This window comes from Galleria mellonella, unplaced genomic scaffold (genome assembly GCF_026898425.1).
Source record: "Galleria mellonella isolate WM207_F2 unplaced genomic scaffold, CSIRO_AGI_GalMel_v1 utg173, whole genome shotgun sequence".
NCBI classification, from domain to species: domain Eukaryota; kingdom Metazoa; phylum Arthropoda; class Insecta; order Lepidoptera; family Pyralidae; genus Galleria; species Galleria mellonella.
In genome coordinates, this window is record NW_026442016.1 from 3,173,818 (window position 1) to 3,198,074 (window position 24,257).

Sequence of the window (24,257 nt, forward strand, 5' to 3'; positions counted from 1 at the left end):
CATGATAGGGTTGATATAAGACAGGTAAAAGCCAATAATCCTCAACAAAATACACATATGTCAGTCCAATTAATTTTACATTTAAATATGAGTTATTAACTAATTTAAATATTTTATGAATATAACATTTACCCACATCTTTGTGAGTTAAATTTAAAACAAGTTACATGCATCTTTTATTCATGAATGCATTTTAATACAGATATTTTAAATTATTTCATTTCTTACATGTACAAATAACAAATTGAATTTATTTCATTATATGTGATTAAACTTTGTTTCATTAATGAAGGTAGTATATTATTATAATAATAGTTATATTTTATACCTATATGAGCCCATTACTTTATATTGTAAGGTTTCTCATAAATCTGAATGCCATGTTGTAAACAATTTTAAAAATTTACCTTAATGCTTTTAAAAATATTCTTAGCAAACTAAAATGTTGATCGTGCAATAAAGACATTTCAAAATATGATAGTGAAACTGTTAGAAATTTCGAACAAAATTAATGGTTTGTGCAACTGCTTGTGAGTTGTTCTATTATATAAATATTCTATATAAATACAAAATCACTTTTTATACAATCATTTAGAAAATTTGAAAATTATTACTTTCTTGAAAATTGACAGATAACTTTATCATATAATACTATGGCCTATTATGGTAAATTATAAAAGAGCCCATTGAGCATGTAGGTATGCTTTATATATCTAAGGGTTAATAATATAAACACCACAGTCTACATCTACAAACAATAAAACTTAAAATAATAAAGATGATTTATTATACTTACTAAATAAATATAATATTATAGTACAAATGCAATCATTAACAATTTTATTCATAATAATATATCTAACTTGGTTATTAATAATGATGACGATTATTCCTACTGACAAAGCATTTTGCACTGCTTTCTTATCTATATAAATATTGTGTAAGAATGAGATTTAAAAATGTAATAAGTAGATGCTTCATACAGACGGGAGATCTTTGTCCACTCTTAACAAAAGATTTCCTATTGTATCGCTTGGGACTTGCTGTAGATTCATGCGCGATAAGCAATGCAACTCATGTTCTATTTTGACTGACAAAAAAGTACGCCAAGGATTTGCACGTGCACAGATGAAAGATATCTGTGTAGATACCACCGTAATACGTAACATCGTAAATATTAATGATTATGCACAGGATAACAAATGCCGATTATCATAACAATGATAAAGGAGCAAACATAAATATTTTTGTGCGAATCAACTCCTTAGATCAATCTCCTTGATAGGAATATGTTATTCTTGATGGATGAAATATGGAAATTACTGTGTTAATTCTCATCATTTAGCGGGCTATGGTTTAAATTAAAATAATAATAAAATTATGTCTTTTGTAAAGAAAACTTACAGATTGTAATGTTTTTCAGGTATAAAGATTTATTCATGTCTTTGACGCAATGTCGTCTAAATGGCTTGACGGGTTGTTAGATTTAATAGGTAGGTTGATTTAGGGGTAGATTGTTTCTGCTATATATTTGTTAGTTCTAGATTGGTTATGAAGGATACTGCTGTATAGTCCAGACATAGAATTGGCCACCCCTTCCTTTTCCATGCGTGCCGTATGAGACGACTAAGGGAACTTAATGGTCGAGGGATGGACAGAAACGTCCCTCTTAAAACATCATTAAAAACTAACTGCAGTTACTAATCCGCCTGTCAAGGAAACTACTACCAATATCCCCAAGGGGGAAGCCTATGTTCAGTAGTGGACAGTTAACGCATAATATGATGATGATTGATAATTGATATCTTGTTAACTATCAATCAAGGCTTTAGAACAGTAGCTTGAAACAAAAATATTATATTAGAAACTCAAAAATAATCATTGTGGTAGCTAAAACACCAAATTGCAAAAATATTGTCAACAACCTTAACCCCCTACGAAAGCCGAAGACATAACATTTAGTTTACTTTTAAATAATCTCAATCTTATGTCTCAATGGCATGTGTTAGGTATACTTATGGATATGGTTCAAATGTGAGGAAAACCTAAAAAGAAATATATGAACTGTGTTAAAAGTGGCATGCCCAGAAAGGGAGTAAATAACGAAACGACTGCAAATGAAGATGAGTGGATGAGGTTACCGACCCCAAGCAGATTTCGTCATAGTCGTAGAATATTGACGGATCTATATATGTAATATTCATCAGATCCGTCAGTATTCTACGACTATGACGATATGGCGTAAAAACTTATTTAAATTTAATGCATCTTTTATTCATTAAAATTATTAACTTTTATTAAGTTTATTAGATTTCGATCACGAATAACTCGCATCAAACTCAAACTTGATTTTGAATCGTTAAGGTTGTAAATAATAGTAATGTAAACATATAATAAATATAAGATCGTATTATACACGAGTAAGTTACTCGTGTATAATACGATCTAATTCCATTTAAAGAACTAGAACGAGTATGCCGTTCTACATTATTAAATTATGCTTTGCCATCATAAAACAGTACTTACTCTCCAGTATAGTCGTACTATATTGATGGCCTGGTGTATATTTTATTATAAATATAGTTTCTTTGTGTTATTGCATAAAATAATAATTTATTTAAAAAAAACTAGTGATCGTGGAATAACATTTATATTAACTAATTTATAAGTATAAACTTTTTACTAAATGTAAATCTAAAATTCTTGCATTATATAGCTATTTTATTAATAGTTATTTATTAAAATAGTTATTTAAAATTCTATATGCAACTATCCGTAACCCAAAAAGGTCGCAAAGGATCTGTAATTTCTAGAGAATCTGTAAGTCTAGTCTCGTTTTGCTTAGCCGGTACGTGGTCAAAGAAACAACTATTTTCACGATCGTTCCAAAATAGCTTAGGTAACCAAATATTCTTTGAAGTTGTTGAATATTTTGGCACTCAACATAGGAAAACATACATTACCCGTATCAAAATTCAGTTTATTCAAACCTTAAAGCAGAGTCATTCAAAATGTAATAAACTGTTTATTAAATTTAGGAAATGCCGCAATTAATTCGTAGATTGACAGAAATATTCACTATGAATATCACCATGGTAATGAATGTTAGCATTATACTCTTTACAATCGTAGAATCATACGTATTCCCATTTGCGATTATAAAATGGATGGTCATCGTGACGCAATGGGGAGGACTGTTACCTATTATAAAAGGTAACCTTGCACGTCATAAACCCCTACGGTCGCTGTACAAATACAATTTGCGACTTATCACATCAAGAAGTTTATCCAAGGGGAATACTTATGAAAATGTATCCCACGTAAGTGTTGTTGTGGAAAGCAATAGTGATATCCCAAGCGGCGGTGAGAGAATGCAGGTGAGCCCTTGTACGTTTGTAATGTGGACAGTTTTTGTAAAGAACGGTTGAATTCTCAGTAATGTAGAAAAATTGTACTGCCGGTAGGTACTTTTAAGTCTGCTAATGAAACTGCGTTTCCGATCGTTTTTAATATTAATTAATATTGATTAGTAACAGAATTTAAAAATCTCATTTATATAGTAATCTTACGGTTCTTATATACATATATAGTGATAAATGAATTTATTATGATTATGTTTGATATTCAGTAAGACTATAGACAAATAATATTAATCTTTTCTCAATTGGACTTGTTTAGACTTTAATAATAAACAAAACAGTATATATATATATATATATATATATATATATATATATATATATTGTTATTACATGTTAGTGTGTGTAATTTTTTTTTATTGATTTTATGTATTTTGTATGCATAATTAAAAAAATATATTAGCATTCTGCACTCCTCTGTATAAACTATAAGTCTGTGAAATTTCATACACCTCCGTCCGCGCAATTTTTATTTTCACATATTAATATGTAGATAAAACACCGATAAATAACGAAATTACATTTAAACATTTTGTATTTAGAAGGCAGAATTTGCGTGTCTACAAGTAGATTTAACTTTGCATAGAAATAGCTACTTCAATCAAAAACACGGAAGTAAACAGTGTCGATTACAAAGATAACTTTCAAAATCTGTTTAGAATTTTGTAAATCTATGTACTTTTAAATTATTTGTACTTAGTACATGGAATTTGTATCTACAAGTAAATTTAGATCCGCTAAGAAATACAGCTTTAAGAAATATTTTGCAACGTAACCGTAGCATACACAAAAACACAGACGAATTGTGAATTTCCTCCCTTTGTAAATTACAAAATAATCAAGCTTCAATATCATAAACATTAAATAAACCCAAATGAACCTAACTTATATTGTAGCGATGCCAAATAAGCAACGCTATTTTACTTACTTTATTATAATTTTTTTAGTTGTACGTTTCGCATCGCTTCAAATTCTCGAGTATAATCAAAACTATAAAAAAACATTAAAAGTATACTTCCGGAATATATTATCCATTGTTTATCAACTAGATTTATATTTACTAAATAATAGTATTTTCCGATGTTTAACTATCAATAGAATATTGTTACTTGTGTCAATAAAACTTTACTAATTATATTTCTTACTAATATTATAAATTATCTACTTCACACGCATTGTCTTCATTAATTTGTATGTAAATTACTTTAATAGTAATGTAAAAAATTTCATCGAAAACAAAATTATTGACTGGCAAATTGTGTATTTAAATTTTAACTTTTACATCTTTAGTTTATTACTTGTATACTTAAACTTTAATTTACATACAGACTATGTCCTAGACTAACAGATGGGGTAAATTTTTATCCAAGCTCAAACGACTATAGCTGAATGCAGCTAGTAAATAAATAATGTTCTATGGTGAAAAAACCATATACGAGTATATTGAGTTTCCTTATATTGCTGTTCATAAAAATAAGTATATAGATATTATATTAATGGTCATGTTAAATACGCCGCATCAGGTATCATCGAGAAAATAAAAGAAATATAACAACTAATAAAATGGCCGCAATAAAGGAAAATAATGTCGTAATAAGAACAATGTGACTGGAAATAAAAACTCCCAACAAGACAGTTAACTTTTACTGTGTCTGCTAACATCATAAGATCCACTATATTGAATTACATACGTTCATTTATATTGATTATGTATAAATAATTAAATTCAATTGCGTATTGTCTGAGTCCTCTGACCGTATAAATAAACTAATTACAACCGAATAACAGAATTGATAGAGTATATTTCATAATATCAGAAAGACTCAATTGATTACTATGAGCCTAATAACATTTTAGTCGAATCGGAACTTGTAACTGAGGACTGTTGCTCAATATATAAGGCGTGTCTGTTAATTACATAAATTTAAAATAAGGTTGGGAAATCTGGCAAAATGTCACGAAATCTCATTTATATGGATATTAACTGTTTATTCGAATAAATCTCACGTAAGAAAGAAAGGAGATCAGATTTCACCAATCATTATCTCATGTATTTAACAAAGTCCCATAATAAGCAAATAATGTGTGCGCATCTTTATGCTTTTTAATTGAATATTGATATTGACAAAAGCCAATCTTGACTGTAATGTATTTACTTTTCCAAAAACATACAAAAGCAATTCTAATTTTGAAACCGGAATCCATTGAAGTCCCTGCTGAATGTATAATGAAATACGAAACCGCGGCAATATCGTACTATGCAAAAGGAAAAAATTGTGAAATACGGTCGGTTGATTTTCATGAGAATTTGTATACTTAAATTGAATTCTTGAAACCTTTCGTATATGTATTTACTGTCTCCGTATTTGAGACCAGCAAATTTTCTTTTACTTGTTTGAAGAAAAGGAAATAAAGTTTTCCGGGCCTGTGTAAATAAAAAACCGGTCAAGTGTGAGTTGAACTCACTTGTCTAGGGTTCCGTAAATAAAATGTCTCTGAAAAAGATTTTGTTTTCTTTAGATAAAAAAAAATATATTGAAATATGTTGTATACTCGCCGTTACTTCAAAAATACATCGAAACACCAAGAAAATACAAACCACTACAAGACAAATGTGTTAAAAAGTTGCCATTATCATAATATACACAACACATCAATTTCTATTTTTAACTATTCCATCTATTGACTAAAAATCAAATGGAAAATTATATATATGTAAGTTCATAATATTTTATATAAAATGGTTTATTTTTATATGAAATACAAACCTAATAATCATTAATATTCTTATTTTAATTAATATTTCCGCATTTAAATCGTAAATGTGGTTAGACTCCTTTTCGCAAAATTAAGTTTGTTTTTGAAGGTTTTTTGATATTTTCTCAAAAACAGTGCTAGTTAGAAACATTGTTTTATTTTTCCTGTAATATTAATTTGTACCTATATAGACTGCTACCAAACTGCGGTTGCCAACCCACCTGCCAAGCGTAGCAATTACTGGCAAAACCCCCATCATGGGGAAAGATATGTTCAGCAGTAGATAGTAACGGCTGATACAACAACAACAACTTTTATAAACTGTTATTATTTCAATTTTTCTAGTTATTTCCGTTACATTATATATAGGCCAATAATATGTAAAACTAATCCAAATTTCAAACTCATAACATTAGTAGCTGCTGAGATATAAAGCTGTGATAGACGGAGAAAATTGCACCATAAGGGTTCCTTTATGCCTTTTTGATACGGAACCTTAGAAAGCACATATATGTATATCCATGTTTGGCGCAATCATTGATAAAGCTTAAACGGTTTGATTTCTAATAAATGGAATTGTTACATTTATATTAATTGTTGTTCAGAGTATAATGGATGCTCCGCCTGCCGAAACTGCCTTGCGTTTAAATGTGTGTAAAATTAGTACCTAAATGAAATCGGTTTGTTTTAGTTACAGTAGTAGATAACCTGTTTTAGTATCATGGAATTTATGTGTTAAAAAACAATAATCCCAAATTAAATGTAAAATATTTTAGTTATTTTCTGACAATTCTTCACTAAACTGTAAAAATGAGAATGATAAAATTATGTAAAAAATAAATATTGTCATTCTTATCAGCCTTTAACTGTCCACTGCTGAACATATACTTCCCCTTAAAGGGTTTTGCCAGTGGTTGCCATACTGAGCAGCCGGATTAGCAACCGCAGTTAGGCTTTGGAGATGTTTTAAGAGGGACGCTGCTACCTATTCACCCTCCCTTAGTCACCTCATATGACACTCACGGGAAAGGAAGGGATGCCCTATTCTATACCGGGACCACATGGCAAAATCAATATATTAAATTATAAAATAATCATTGTCATTGTTATAATATAAATAAAATAACAATAATTTGACATGTTATTTTTTTTTCTTTTTTTAATTACTGTTACTTTATGTTTTATCCACTTAGTTCTATTATGATCTATGAAAGCACTGCAAGGTAATTATATTATTTGTCTAAATGTACATGACTATTTTTACCTTAATATAAATAAATAAACAAGTATAGCTTTGATGGTTTTAGCAATCTTCGACGTGATTTCTACAATCGTTAATTAAAAGAGCATGATGTTCTACCGTGTTTGACTTTATATTGCAAATGTTCATGTCGAAAGTAATTTTGTTCCAGAGAAAATAAAGTTGTATCTAATGAAAAATATATTGGAATATATTTGTGATTCACATTTTCATTTGGATATCCTCCCTAGACCCAGGTTTCACACACTTCTGAAAAATCTGCTTTAATATTTGGGTATTTTGTGAAACTACGAGTGGCTCTCGCTGCGCGGAAAACATTAAACTTAGTTCCCAAGAAATAGATAATAGTGATCCCCACTGTTTTACTTGGAACCGCATAAGGGAAACTCGAACTATTTGTTATCATACAACTAATCTACTAAGCACTGCTTGTAGTGTGAGGGTTGATACTCTAACGTCTTGGCGTTAAGAGTTTCGTTAGAAGACCGCCTTAGTTGTTGTTACAACTAAGGCGGTCTTCTAACGAAACTCACTTACTAAGACCTCTGACATGGGTTACATGTCGATATGTTTACATCGATCAAAACGTAGAGTATATTATAATTTAATAATCAAATAATAACAAACTGAAAAAACCAAAATTTCTAGGTAAGGATTTAATCTCGAGATCCTATGATAATATTCAAGAGTTTCACCAACTGAGTTTTCACCGCTTTCTCCCTTTATTAGCTTTCAAGGCTATTTTTAATAAACACTCACTAGTCCATATTTAAACAGAAATAAAATAAATGTAATATCATTCTTTGAAATGTTTAATTTTAAATATTCAAATCTATATTGTTACAGTTAAGCTATTGTGGTCAAGATTGCAACAGGATACCCACCGCACTACAGAAAATGTATGGTCCTAAAGTGAAGTATTTGGATTTGAGGTTAGTTTGTAAAACATATATTCATTTTGTATTTTGTATATGCACAATACCTATATATTATTTAACTAGCTGATACCCGCGACTTTGCCCGCGTGCTATTTGTTATTCCTTTTAGTATGTATCGATGTCTGTACTTATCTATTTATTATGTTTGGGAATACTAGACCAAAATTAACAAATAACGTCTCGTTCTCACTCTTTGCCTTAGGTCAAAATAACTTTACTTAAGTAGGTTGTGTACTAAGCTGTATAAATTATTATAGTTTTTTAACTATCCCACGAAAACACTTTCATTTTCCGTGATTAAAAATAATTTAAAATGTTGACCGGGGATGTAAGGTACCACCATGTAATTTCATTTAAATTGGCAACAATTTCGAAGGTTAGCCCGTACAAACAGACAAACATTCACTTGTAACACCCCTCCCCCCTACCTACTCACTGCATTGAAATTATCTATATAGATTTTATCATCATTATATCAATGTGGTGTCATAATCATTTCTAAAATATTCTTTCTACTTATCTATTTGGTCGACATACATTTTTCTACAGCCGACTATATTACTCTTTAGTATCTACCGTATGTATATATGAATCAATGAATATATTTCTCCATTGAAATATTAAATTGTTCCTCATATTCTTACGTACCAATATGAGTTTTTAAAACATATATATATAATATGTTATTCAATTGCAAAAACTACACAGTTGTTACTTGGAAATATGTGACTACACAAACAAACACGAGGGCATACACGCAACCAAACATGAACGCACACACGCACCCACGCAACCACGCACGCACACACACACATCTGCCAAACTTTATTTATTAATTAACATTTTAATGGTATATGTGCAAAGATAAGACATTATTTTAATAAAAAAAATGGCACCCCAAAAAAATATTAGAACGTAAATAGAATAGTAATTTGTTCGAGAAACTGTAGGAAAGATATAATCAGTTTGATCTTCTGTATACCCAGTCGTCTGTTATTGTAATTCGTAGAAATGTTCGCACTTTATCCTATAATTTATCGGAATATGGAGCACAATGAAGCGTGACATATCAAGTATTGGCGTGCGATACTTCATTAATCAACCTCAGTTTTAATATAATTATAAATATATCAGCAAATCATTAAGACAATTTATGAAGTGCCTTAAATTACAATGCTTATGTTTGTTTTGAGTGGTTATGTGGTAGACCACTCCAAAATTATTCTAACTTTATCCTGGAAACTCCCGTTTCGAATCTCAAATGCTTTTATTCTTTTACACGTCGTTTCCATAAGAGTCTTCTCTTCAACATTTACAGAGCAATGGAAAAGACAATAAGGGATTTTTTTTAATGGATGATAATGGAATAGTAACTCCACCCGCGCTATCGGTATACACCGGCGGGGCACCAGTGAAGGATGATAGGCGAGGATGAATTAGGTCAGTTAGCCCATCGTGACAAATTCAACAAGAATTGTTCACGATGGTTTCCAGGGGGAACCACGTGGAGGTCGACCTAATAAGGCATATTGCTAGCAATGGGGCCGTCAAACTCCATTACTAACAATCCCTTTCCTCCCAATAAGGGATATTGGGGATAGGTAACTGAATTTCGGCTTAAAACACCTATCTTTTCATCTATCTAATCCTGTGCCTATTTAATAATATGGTCGGTATAAACTTTCATTAAAAGTAGCTAATAAAATATTTATAATACTTGCTGCTGTTTAATTTTTTTTTGTTTCTAACTTCCCAATTTTATTATATATTTTTACATAATTAAGCTTTATTTACTTAGATCACGAATGAACACAGATAATATAAATACCACTGTAATGCAAATTAACACTCTCATATCTCCCTCGCCGTCAAACATCGGTGAGTTAATCCATTCAATTTAAAGAAACGGAACCATTTCTAGATAGGAGTTAATTATAAATCACTTTATCTACGTCGACAATCTTTAGAAACCAAACCAGTTACTGTCTATTTATTTGATGGAATTCATTAGTAATACATAGTATGTATATTTTGCAGTATTTTATTTTTTTCTTACCATCGTTATACTGTTAGGGTTATCAGTTGCAAAAAATGTCAATCGTAGGGCTAATTAAAGAAACAAAAATCTACACATCAACTAAGGAACACAATTCTTGAATCAAATCGCTGCATGTTCTTTGCCTGTCACTGTAACACAGAAATTTAAATAGAATAAACTACCTTTAATTTACATTTAAAAAAATCCTCTATTGGTTCCTTCACTTGCCTTTATCTTTCTACTGTCGTATTAGTTTTACGTTTATTTATAAATATATTATTATTTTAGAAAGAAGATCTGAAAGAGATCTCTTTTAGAGATATGTTTATCTTTACTCACATTGTTTCTAATAATTAATACTCGTAGTATTACTGAATGTATGTATGCATATTTTAGAGTGCAGTAAAGAATACAATTTTTCCGGCTTTAGCTGGGCTTTTTATATCTAAGTCCAAGACTATGTGATCACTGAAAAACCCTTATATCATGATGCATCAATTAAATACTATTTTTATCAACCATAAATTAAACGATGTTTGTAAAATATGCTGGTTCTTGTTATGTATATATTATTTATTAATTATATTATTCATAAGTAAAAATGCCGTCTGTTGACTTGAAGTATTGTATAGTATATGTATTTTTTGTTTTATTTGCAATTGGTAATAAATATTTTTTTTTATAAAAAACTACAATTGTCAATATATAAAAAGGTTAATTTTAAACAAACGGTATTTCTCAAATAGAGAATTTTACACCTGTTTTATACATATCAAATAGAGATTTTTATCTCAATTCTGTGCTCATAAAACAGATCGGTATTGAGCATACTGTAAAAGCACGTTTAGAATTACGAGTATACTACCTTATAAAATTATTCTAAGTTACCTTAGTATAATAAATTCGATGCATTCACATAAATACCTATTTTCGGACATTCCGAGGGTTTTTACAAGATTATGTGGGATAAAGCGCATCAAACCAACATATCTGGTATTATGTAGATAACCAATATTTTTTAATATTCTATATCTGGTGAATTTTTTTTTACTTTGAGTGATATAGGTAAACATATAATTAGGTAAAAAACAAATTATAGTAATAAAAATTGTAGTTCAATCTTCTGTTTTTAGTATTGGTTAAATAATGCTTCTTGTTAGGTACACGTTGATCTTCCTCATATAGATCAAAAGTATTAATTAAAGTTTTAAATATTAATATTTAAAGATTACAAAGTAAACCCTTAAAAATTTAAATACACATAAATTATAAGTCTGGATTATGCACCTAGATATTCCTTATTTCTAATCCTATTAAAATCATAAACTAAGTTCCTAAATGTCATTGTATGTCACTTATTGGCAAAAATTATGTCAACGAGCGTACCCCAGATAAAACTATTATAATTCAAGAAATCAATTTTCATTTTTGTCGACTTTTATTCCAAACTTTCTCACTTTTCCGATTACTTTTTCAACGGCAAATCACATGCTCCCAGGTTTGGTAGGTACATATATTTATTAGTTTTCCATTTTCCTCGGGTCGTTTCGCGCTTATTTTATTTATACTTTCTATTTCTCTGTACATTTCGAATATAAAACCTTACGGTATTTTACAATACTCATTATAAAAAAAGACATGTAGGTACTTTCATTATCTATCTACGTGTTATTTTGCGGTCCCTTCACAAAATGGTAGAATTTAGGGCGATTATATCAATGCAAATATGAACCAGTATTAATTCTGCTATCTTGTTTTTACATTTCATACATTGCGGAAACCGCAACTCAATTAATTTTAGAGCTATATAGTGAAACAGTATAAATTATGCTATCATAAAGAAACCCTCGTACCTATTTGTAAACGCCAAATAAATCTATTCACTCGCTAAATAAAATTTAATTTCCTTTCAACGATTCATTTTAAACGATTTCAAAAGGGGATTTCCAGTTCAAGAATTCTTTTTTCTTCTCTTGTTTTAATCCCATTACTTTTATTTTGTGGAACAAGATTCCAAATTGTTTCTGTTAATTATCACATTAAATATCAAATTAGGATCAAATAGATTACCATGTAGCGTAATTTATAAGCAGACAAGAGGGTTAATCTTCAAAGTAAAAGTTATATGTACTTATAAAAATTTTGCATATTATTAATTTTCGTCCATTATTACTCATAATCTTTGATTTGTGTAGCAATTTAACTAATTACTAATTATAGGACCTATCAAAGGGCATTTTATACTCTACCTAATAAGTAGATTTCGGTCGGTTGTCACATAGAATCAGGATATTTCCAGGTGATCTTCCTTCATTCATTATGGAATAAAAGAATCTATATTTAATGACTAAATAATGTATATATAATATACATTGATTGACTGGCATAGTTTTATGACGATTAGTTAAGTCGTTTAGGGCCCAAGAAGTAACATAGAAATTTACATTTATAAAAGAGTTATTGAGAATACGAGTAAGTTATCAGACGACCTATCTCATTTTTTATGATACGTAGAATAGCAAACAAATGGTGGTATGGTAAATCCGCCTGCGTTATTGAGATACGCTGGCGCGGCACTAGTGAGGGATGACAGGAGAGGATGAAAAGGCAGGTTAGTTAGCCCATCGTGACAATTTCCACTAGAATTAACCACGACGGTTTCCAAGCGAAACCTCGTGGAGATCGACCTGATAGGCTGTATTGCTAGCAATGGATTAATTAGACCCCATTACTAACAATCCCTTTCCCCCAGGACTATGATGTTATATAACCGAACAAGTGCAGCTTACTCATGCTAGTAACACATATGGAATAGAGTTGCCCATGCAGACGACTTTTGTACAAAGTCTCCCTATAGTAAATATACATAGATATATAATTTATTTGGATTACTTACAGCACACAAATAACAACAGACATAGATAGACATACACAATAAAAAGAGATTAAAGAATACATATACAGAAAAAAAAAATACATAAAAAAAAGTTTTTTTTCCTTTCATGCGTGTACCACAATATAATAGTTATGTTACAACTCAGTTTACTGTTTTGCCCTCGAATATCATATTAATCCACTTATAACCCAGCATACTCTATAAGCAGTGGCTGAAATATTCACAAAAGCTGTTAATAATTGAAGATTGCTCGAGATTATGTCATGTCTACGTAACCAGTTTACAAATTACGAAGGGCTGGGCCTAATATGGAAATTGTTCATTCTCACTTCCCTCGCACGAAAACAGCCAATTTATCGGGACATGAAATTAAGCTTCGGGTACGCAAGATCAATTTATGCAAAAACTGTCCTTGTCATTACATAAAATATTGTTGTTAATTTATTTCTTGTCACTGGTAGTTGTGGGTTTAAAAGGCTATGGTGTGTAATTTTTTTTTTATTTATCACTAGTATTAAGCAGTAATTTAGTTTTTTTTAACATCAGTAAGGCTACTGTAGGCCATCAACATAGAATGCGGGCGTTTTAAGTGTTTAGAGATGCCGCCAACAAGTAGAGGCCAAGGTAAAAAAAAATATTAGTAATGGAGGGTAAAATCCCTATTGTTGATTGTTGCAATATACTCTGTCAGTTCATCCTCGCGTTCCTCTTGGAAACAATTAAAAAAGTTCATTTATTTAAAAAGAACTTATGAACCTTACGTGAAGATAGATAAATATACAGAAATGACATTATCTAAAGTTCAGATTTACAAATACATACCTACGAGATAAAACTAAAATAGTTAAGAATAATTAAAATGGCTCATGTTTTATTAACAAGTTCCTTATAATTGAGTTTTAGATGTCTGAAGCGAATAATTTTCATTTATTCTCTTTAATTTTCATATTGAATGAATTATGCTTATTTTAATACTCTTCGTTTTGGATAATTTGAATTATTAGTACAAATTAACTGACGAATGCGTTTGACTAATAGCTTTTTCGTTACTGTTTATTTCTTATTAATAATTTCGGATTTTATGATCATCTCTTATATTTTTTTACATATATAGTGTTTTACAGAAACAACTTGAGTTCTTTGAATTGGATGGAGTGGAGAGGATGGATGGAATTGTGGATTGAAATTGAAAATTTTGTTTGATGATAATGACATGTGAGGAAAATTAGACTCGAATATATCCTATATTGATTTAGGCATTAGCAATAAGCTCGTTAGTTCCAGTTACTAACAACCTTCCCTCTCCTCTCTCTCGTGCGTGGGTTGTCATATAAATGATTATATGGTATATAATTTTCTTATACTATTTAGAATAATAAATAAACTGATGCCCCACCTGACATAAAATGTTAAACGCAACTAGAGACATGAACAGTACAATTGACATCACAGAATACCATTCCATTTAAGAAGACTGTTATATCTTCGTACCCTGTATATTTCACTGCCATTATCATGATGATCATCGACATCATATCAGCCATTAACCGTTCACTGCTGAACATAGACCTCCACCTGCTTGTAGGTTGTTACCAATAGTTGCCACACTTGGCAGATAGGTTGGCAACCGCAATTAGGCGACCATTAAGTTCCCATAGTCGCCTCTTACGACACCCTCGAGAAAGCGAGGGTCTATGCTTGGACCATACGGCGATGCTGAGTGATTGTGTGCCCTTCTCTCTTCAGTCGTACACTCTTGGCAGAGTGGTCGTGGTTTTCACAATGACGGTGGATCGTCGGTGAGGCTCTCCTTCGCGATTGAGGTCCTCGCAATATGTCTCCATCTACTTCTGTTCGCCGCCGAGCGAGAGCACTCCACAATAGATTTCTGTGTGGCCGTTTTGATGAGGTCAGTCCATCGCGTTGGCGATCTACCCCGAGAACGTTTGCCTTGTACCGCTCCTTGGACAATTAAACGTTCCATACAATCTTCATTCCGGATGATATGGCCGAAGTATTTGAGAATTCGTATACGAACAGTTGACGACAATCTCTCTCTGATTTTCAGTTCGTTCAGAATGGAAACGTTAGTTCGAAAGGCAGTCCAAGGTATTTGCAGCAGTCGTCGCCAGCACCACATCTCTAGAGCATCAATTTTTCGGCGTTCTTGTTGCCTGATCGTCCAAGTTTCTGCACTATACAGAAAAATTGGAAAAACCAAACTCCTCATTATATGCATTTTGGTGTTCTTTGTAATATTGCGGTTCTTCCAGATTTTATGCAGTTTACTCACAGCTGTTTTTGTGATAGCACATCTCCTTTTTATTTCGTCCTCGCATCCTCCAGTATTTGTGATCGTGGAACCAAGGTATACGTAACTCGTAACAACTTCACAGTTGCCGATTGTCATTATATTTGGTCTATTGTGTTCAGCTCTGTCCACGATCATCATTTTGGTTTTGGTTCTATTAATTTCGAGTCCGAAGGAGAGGCTTACAGTCTCCAAGCGCCTTAAAAGCAACTCCATGTCTTTCTCAGATTGCGCAAGAAGAGTAGTATCATCAGCGTATCTCAAGTTACACACCCGTCGACCTCCAACCGAGACGCCTTCATTCCACCCGTCCAACACCAGTCTCATAATACATTCTGTATATGCGTTGAACAATAGCGGCGAAAGAATGCAACCTTGTCGAACACCCGCCATGATTTTAAAATTTTCGGAATCAACACCATCCAATCGAACATTCGCAGTTCCGTCGACATATAGTTGACGTATCAGACGAATCAAGTGCGGAGGAGTACCCATTGTTCTAAGTACTTCCCATAGTTTGTGCCAATTTACAGTGTCAAAGGCCTTTCGGAAATCAACAAAACATATGTAGAGTGGGGTATTGAACTCTCTGCTTTTTTCGATTAATTGTCGAAGTATTAGTATCTGCTCCCTAGTTCCACGGCCTTTGACAAATCCTGCCTGTTCAGGAGATATTTCTGGAGATATAAAAGCTTGCATTCTGGTGTTAATAATGTGCAATATTACTTTACTGGCATGAGAAATTAGCGCGATTAGCCTGTAGTTATTACACTTCTTTGTTGATCCCTTTTTATGAAGTGGAATGAAAACTGAGTGCGACCATTCACGAGGCCATTTTTCAGTCATCCATATACGATTGCAGATGGTATGCAACATGTCCACTCCATATTCACCCATCATTTGAAATATTTCAATAGAAATATTGTCAATTCCTACTGCTTTGTTTCTCTTCAAGTGATCTATTGCGGCACGCACTTCATCCTTTAGAATGTTAGGTTCCTTCTGCAGGTCAGCCTTGTCAGCATGTACGACGTCAGATGTTAGTGTATTCCTGTCAGAAAATAATGATGTGCAGTAATCCTTCCATACCACTAGAATTTGTTGTATTTCGGAAACAGTTTCGCCATCAGGATTTTCGACAGTCCAGGTTACTGGTTTGAACTGCCGTGTGATGTGACGAATTTTATTGAAAAAATCTTTTGTTTCATAGCGGTCTATATTTTTCTCTAACTGTACACAGATACTTTTAAGGTAGATGTTATGATCTCTACGACAGGAAGCCTGTATTTGACCGCCTAATAGATTCAGCCTACTGACTGATATACCTCTTGCTTTAGAAGTACGTCGTTGCTCTATAAGCTTCCACGTATCTTCAGACATCCAATGCTGACGTTTGACTTGGTTCTGTGGAGACGGCTGTGATAATCGGATAGACTCTATAATGTGTTGTTTAGCAGTTGTCCATAGCGTGTCAGAGCTACTAGTGTTAGCTTCTATCTGCCAGTTATTACTACTTTCATATAATTTGCTTACGAAAGCAGTTCGGTCTGTTATTTCTAACCGCTTGATAGATTTTCTTGGTACAGAATTTCGCAACTTAAGTTTTAAATTACATACAAGAAGTTGGTGATCAGACAAACAATCGGCTCCGGGCATTGTATGTGCATTCATAATTGAACTTCGCCATCGCGTTCTTATTAAAATGAAGTCAATCTGATTTCGATATTTCCCGTCTGGAGATATCCATGTATACAGTCTTCTGGGATGATGCTGAAACATTGTGTTCGTTATAGTAAAACTATTTTCTGCCGCAAATTGAAGAAGTCGTTCTCCTCGTGCGTTTCTCTTCCCAAGGCCATAACAGCCCACAACATTCCTCAAACCCGTGTCCATTTTCGTATTACCTATTTTTGCGTTGAAATCACCCAGGACAATAAGCAGTTCCCTCCGGGGTATTTTTGCTATTGAAGATTCAAGTTCTTTATAGAAATCTTCAATATCATTATCTGTAGCTGAGCTTGTGGGTGCGTATACTTGGATAATGTTAAGTATGGTCGGAGATGCGTTGAGTTTCATAACGATGATCCTATTGTTGACCGGATTATACCCCAGGACTGACTTATTCCATCGTTTAGGAATTACAATAGCCACACCACCAGAACTAGTGGTGTTATCGCCTGAAAAATAAATACTATGCTTCTCTAAGTCACAATGGCCACTATTTCTCCAATGAGTCTCGCTTAGACCAGTTATAACGGAATCACATCGCTTGAGTTCCTTATCCAGTATGTTAATTTTACCTTTATCAAGGAGTCCTCGTATATTCCACGTACCTATGCGGATGTTCTTTCTTAGTTGGATATTATTTCCAGTAGCATGATTTCCATGAGGTGCCTGGTCACCTACATTCCCATGGCCGGTAACTAATTTCACACTGTGAGCCCTTACTCATAACCTTTCAAACCAAAATACAGTCACACAAGCGTAGCTGCTTCACAGCAGAAACAAGCTACCCTTAATAATAACCTATAAGGCAACATTGCGCCAAAGACAAACTTATACCAGAAAACATTATAATCCGTAATTTTTCTTTACTGAAGATGAAACTTTATTATTATTTTAAAATTAAACCATAGCTTGCTAAATGACGAGGATAATTTCTATAGATATTCCGTTTTCCACTATCTTGAAATATCAAGAAAAACATACCAAGGAGATTACTAAGGAGTTTATACGCACAAAAATATTCATGTTTGTTACTTCATGTCACGTGCAATGTAAATATAAAAATAAAAGTGAAAAAGCCATGAAAAATATGTGAAATGTAGCGGTCTTCTTACGTCGTTTCTGCAATCAATGTCATTCGAAATGACATTCACGTTCCACCATGTTTGACTTGTATTACCATTGTTGAATTTGGGATTTATTTTGTACCAGAAAATATTGCAAAATTATATGAAAATATGTGTTAAATTCGAGTATGGTCGACATTTGTTTTTATGTATATTGATTGGCTTAAGACATTGCTGAAATATGCGAAATACTGTCAAAATTAATCAAGTCCAAATAGATACTATATTTAGTAGAATTTACTGATGTGTAATATCTATCTATCTGTATTTACTACTACACAACATGCAATTTATATATTTTATAAAATAAATCTTATACATTTATTGGATTTTAACTCCGGATTTTGTAGATTGACTATTATTATCTAATAATACTCAATCTACAAAAGTCCTCTTTCGGCGCTAAAATTACAATGCGGCTTAAAGAATTAATAGGCCGACTCAGGACTAAAATAACAGCTCTGATTGTCAGAGTCGAAAGTTTGTCCTTTTATGTAATTATAGTTGAGATTATATTTATATGTGTTTCCAGTTCAATGTACCTTCATTCACGAAACTTACCTATGTGAACGCACTGGATTGACCCTAAATTCCAACAACAACACACAAAAATATTCTCATGTAACTGACAACAGAATTATTAGAGGTGAGGTTAAAATCTACAATCATTAAGAAATTCTAAAGTGTACATAGAAATACTTATTCTCTTAAGGAATGCCAAATTTAAAAGCAATCTTGAGCATGCATTAAAAAAGTTGATTTATTAAAATAAAACTAAAGTTCACAGCTGTTTAGTACCACTTGAAGTACTGAAAACACATTCACTTATTATTAAACAGAACTTAGTGGTGATTTGAATACTTGTTTACCATAGCATACTATTTTATTTCTTAAGTGCGGTAAGTTGGTATTTTGAGATTATGTTGTAATATATCTGGCATTGTGACCGAAAATCAGGAAACTTTTTTTCTACTATAAGCAAAGGCTATCAATTTATTCTTCCATATATATTTAGATCAACAAGCAGAAATTACTCTTTCGGCCAACTATTTACTCAATCACTATAGAGTGAACCGCTGTGTTCGACTCAAGTTTCGTTTATTAATCAAACGGCCTCTTAAACGAGCACTCAATAGCTATTGCTAATTCACTTGAGATTGATTAATTTATACGGGTATTAGAGTCTGAAAGTTTACTACTAACTAGAAATACTTGTCTATTAACTGAAACCACGAACCTTGAAATTCTGCTAGAGTGTATTCGCAAACAACCTGTTAACCCTATTCCATCTGTAAATGGTTTATATAGACTATGAATATAAATAACAACACCTTAGTCCTAAGGAACTATCATAGAAGTTGCATTTGCATATGCATGAACTTGTACCAAATGTATCACAATTTAGAGATGCCCATGATTTTAAAACGACATTTATAACTTTCCCTAGGGTGGGCCATCAGTTTGTTTGTGACTTTTAGTGGCATAAAAAAATTCCACTGTATACTTAACAAAATATACTATGTTGCCCATGGAATATCGCTGCACTGATGTATTGCTATTCTTGAACATTTATATATTATTTATGCGTTTTACGTGTAATATATTGAAAAGTTTACCTTTCGCACCTCGATCTGATGGGATTCGAACCTGTTTTTTCAATCTATTATTTAGGATTCCCGAGTCCAGGTTTGCGCATTTTAAAATATTAACAAGTTATTAACCTAGCTTTATATTCATAAAAATTGGATCTTCAAGCTCCATTTCATAATGGATAGACTATTAACAAAAGCGCTAAGTATTAAAATATTTTCACCAAGTTTTCAAATTAATTGGACTGTTATTTTATACAACTTTATACAACTTTCAACCCTCAAAAACTAAAGTTCGAATAAGAAAGAATAACATTTTGAGATCTATATGTATTTATTTATTTATTAGATGCACAAGACAGCTTTACAAAACAAAATATTTAACGGCATCAATACGGCCCGGGGGGGGGGGGGGGGGGGGTTACACTGCGTTTACCCGTAAATATACACATAAATAATTCATTTTAATATTAACCTATTAAAGGCTGTGGACAGATCTTTTACCGTAAAATGAATATAGACCCTACCATGCTGGCTTACCTGGCATTCCAGCGTATAAATTCTTTAAATATTTGCGAAATAACAATTCAAGGAATTAATGCTATAGCAAAAATTAATCATTTTACAAAATTTGTTATATAATGAATGGATAAAAGTGATGGAGATGTCGTATTTGATATTTATCAATACCCATGACCCCTCTAACATTTTTATTTTCCGGAGTCTAAAATTAACAGTTTTAACAAAGGTGCTTCGAGTCAATAAAGGCATAAAAAATCGTTAAAGTTAAGCATCAGCTAACAAAAACCATGTAAGGTGGATAGTAAGACACTGAAATAACTATGTTAGAAACAAAGTGGCTTACTTTGAGTGCATCAAAACAAATTTTGATGATTATATTTTTTTTTTAATTTCTGATATATTTTACATAGACTTATAATAATTGTTATATTGTATTTACTGACATTACAAAAAAATCTTATAAATAAAAACTACAGATAATTTCTCGAAATTCCAATGATTCTCTCCTAGAAAAACCCCGGAAAACAGCTAATTTCAAAGAAATTGCTTAAATTCTTTTATAAATTTTTAAAGGAATTCTTTTTGAGTGTTGAAAATCCAATTATTTCATTGATACTAAATGAGGATTGTAATTTTTTGTAAACTTGATAACGTTTATAAATAGCTTTCCGTTGCATCCAGGAAGTATGGTTGTTATTTTAGTCATGTAATTATTAATACCTTAATATTTTGCTCCTAGTGATTATTATTTATTTAATTTCATGCAAATACACTTTAATGGTGTCTGATTTTGTACAATAGAATTTTTATCTTAATACAACTTCTATGTTTGTATAAAACTAAATACCAAACTCATTATACTAATTTACAAATGCAAATTTTAATATTATAACTTTTGCATTTGTAAAAATCCAGGTAATATTTTCATACTTTCATTATTTTTATTTTCTAAGGAAGTACATGTTTAAAATTCAAATAATGAAAATTGTACAAATTGCTTAAAGTCACGCAGCGAAACTGCACTTACCAACGACAAAAACTATGCTTTACGCTTCAACGTCAGCTGTCGACGGGAAAATTGTTATGTCGTTGGCAAAGTGCCACATTATAACCCTCACATGGCAAATTTTAAGTTTAGAGTTTGGAAAATTTCAAAACAACTTCGTAGCGGATATTTCCGTAGACTTCATATTAAAAGACTTATCCGATAGATAAAATTAATGATGAAATCATGCATATTTGTACTAAAGTTTCGAGGTAGTCTTTAATTCCATAATCTTTACTTTTTTATTTTGCTATGATCTAGCATTAATTTCAAACTACATATTATTTTCCCTTGCGAGTACCTACCTATCTACTTCAATTACACATTATTAACGCTCCTAATATATAGTCTATATTGACTTCAATTAACCCTTAATTAAACATTCCCAGTATTCAATTCTAAAGTAAACTTTTCGTATAAAATTTAAGTAGCTACAGATACGTGATACGATGATATCGGCAAAACGTTCCTTCGTACCGCTGGAACCTAATAAAATCTATTTCAAGCAACGGCGTTAATTTTCCTCAAGATTACGTGCCATTAATAACAAACAGCTCTGATTTATCTTGCAGCTACAACAGTATCGAGACTCTGAAGGGCTTGGAGCAGTTCAACAGATTGGAAGAACTGATACTGGACAACAATAAATTAGGGGACAATGTGACTTTCCCTCACCTACCGCATTTAAGGACACTATCGCTCAATAACAATCAGGTAATTGGGTACAGTTGCGGTCGGTCGATAGTTATAGAATGTAATAAATTATTTACTGTCTTGACTATATCTTGAAAACCTTATTAAATTTCTTTACTTTCCACCATGATAATTTCTCATTTTTTAAGGAATTTGGAATGACAAGCAAACTAACGCCTTGTGGTCCCGTCATAGAATGGACCATCCCTTTCTTTCCCGTGGGTATCGTAAGAAACGACTAAGGAAACTTAATGGTCGGGGTACCTCTTTAAACATCACCTTAAGCTTAACTGTGGTTACCAACCCGCCTGCCAAGCATGGCAACTGCTGGTAAAATTATAATATAATACATATATAAACATGAGACCTATGGAGGTAATATATATTAATGTATACATATTGCAAATTAATATTATTTATTGTATGTCTATTGTATAATAAATTATAATGTAATATCTATACAGATTTTTAGATGAATTGATAACGAATATATCTTTTATCACCAAATTTCATTCAATCTGTCACCACTGCGTGATTTAGCACAAATTGTTGAAATCTTTATATAGAAGTATATACATAAATTTATTAAACTTGAAAAGTTTCCGACGTCTGCTAATGATCTAAACTCCAAATAAGTCACAAAAATTGCAGAGTGACAAATTCTTTTCAATTGACCCATCATCACGATAAAGTTCTTTTACCATTTAAATAGAATTAGCAATGAATAATTGACTTTTTGAAATGTTTCAAAAGTAGAATGATTTCCTAGATAAATTCGGACTCTCGGGGTCTTAAAGAATACCTACTTCAGTCGTGACATTGTATCTCACATAAAAAACCGACATCAATTTTGACAAAACCAGTTATTTTGATTTAAAAACTAAATGACTAAATTGATTTTGATAAAATTCCTATGGGACTAAACTGTAAGTATATCCTTATAGACAAAGATAAGAATTTTCCGAATAGAACTTACGGAGTTGAGGTAATAAACATGGTAATAACAAGGTAATAAGAGGGAGACTTTGTGCAAAAGTCATTTGCTTGGATACCTCTGTCCCATTCGTGTTTCAACCGTAAAGCACATGGCTGTTTTTCAATTTGAAGGATAGGTGGAATATGGCGTAAATTTACAGGGTACAGAGGAATAACACCTGAGTCCTCAGGAATGGCAACGCATGGGCGGTATCATGGGCGAAACAGTATACTCTGTTATGTCCATGGTACTGCTCATGTCTATAGGTGACGCTTACCATTTTTAATCAGGTGTGCCGTAAAAAAAACACATGAAACAACCGAATTGAGAACCTCCTTTTTGATGTCAGTTGAAAATCAGTTCAGACTTGGCGACATTATCTAACATAAAAAATGCAAGTAAATTGAGAAGCAAACAATTTTATAAGTGGCTTTAAAAAATGAATAACGTAAAATGCGGATTTGTTTCTTCGTAGATTATGTCGCCAACTATTAACACATTTTGTGATAATTTACATCAACTCTGCTGACGAGTACAGATTATGTAGCAAAATGTAGGTAACATTTTACTTCACAGAGAAACTCAATCCTAATTAGATTATACATTGCTTTTTCTTCACGGATGTATGAAATATTTTCTTATTAATAAATTAATACAATATTCATTTCAATAAATGTAAAATGTCACTATTATCTATTCAAAAGACACTTCGTCCCTTACAAGTAAACAGAAATGCAATAAATTACAAAATAGGGTCTGTATCGAAGGAAAGATCGTGACCCGTAATACGGGATGGATAAAGCAATTTATTATATTAGGCTTATCTGAAAAATGACAATACTGTGGACACACTAAAAGCAAACTAATTATGTGTAAAATATATTAATAATTTTTTGCATCTATAGGTATACAGAGAAAAGTGCGCGATAATGTTGTTTTTCAATTTTCTTCTTTTGCCTT

General features: G+C 31.8%; 1 protein-coding gene across 4 annotated transcripts in view; it reads left to right on the top strand.

Moving 5' to 3' along the window:
- The window catches only part of LOC113515632 (leucine-rich melanocyte differentiation-associated protein-like), a 40,209-nt gene that overhangs the window by 1,272 nt on the left and 14,680 nt on the right, over positions 1–24,257 (top strand). The window contains exons 1-4 of one of the 4 annotated variants that reach the window (XM_052893230.1): positions 2,519–2,820; positions 3,133–3,377; positions 8,284–8,369; positions 22,201–22,342. In XM_052893230.1, the coding sequence (XP_052749190.1) occupies positions 3,168–3,377; positions 8,284–8,369; positions 22,201–22,342 (438 nt within the window). In that variant the 5' untranslated portion in view covers positions 2,519–2,820; positions 3,133–3,167. Of the gene's footprint in view, positions 1–2,516; positions 3,378–8,283; positions 8,370–22,200; positions 22,343–24,257 lie in introns of those variants that run through there. The other 3 variants (XM_052893231.1, XM_052893229.1, XM_052893232.1) reach the window with 3 other exon arrangements.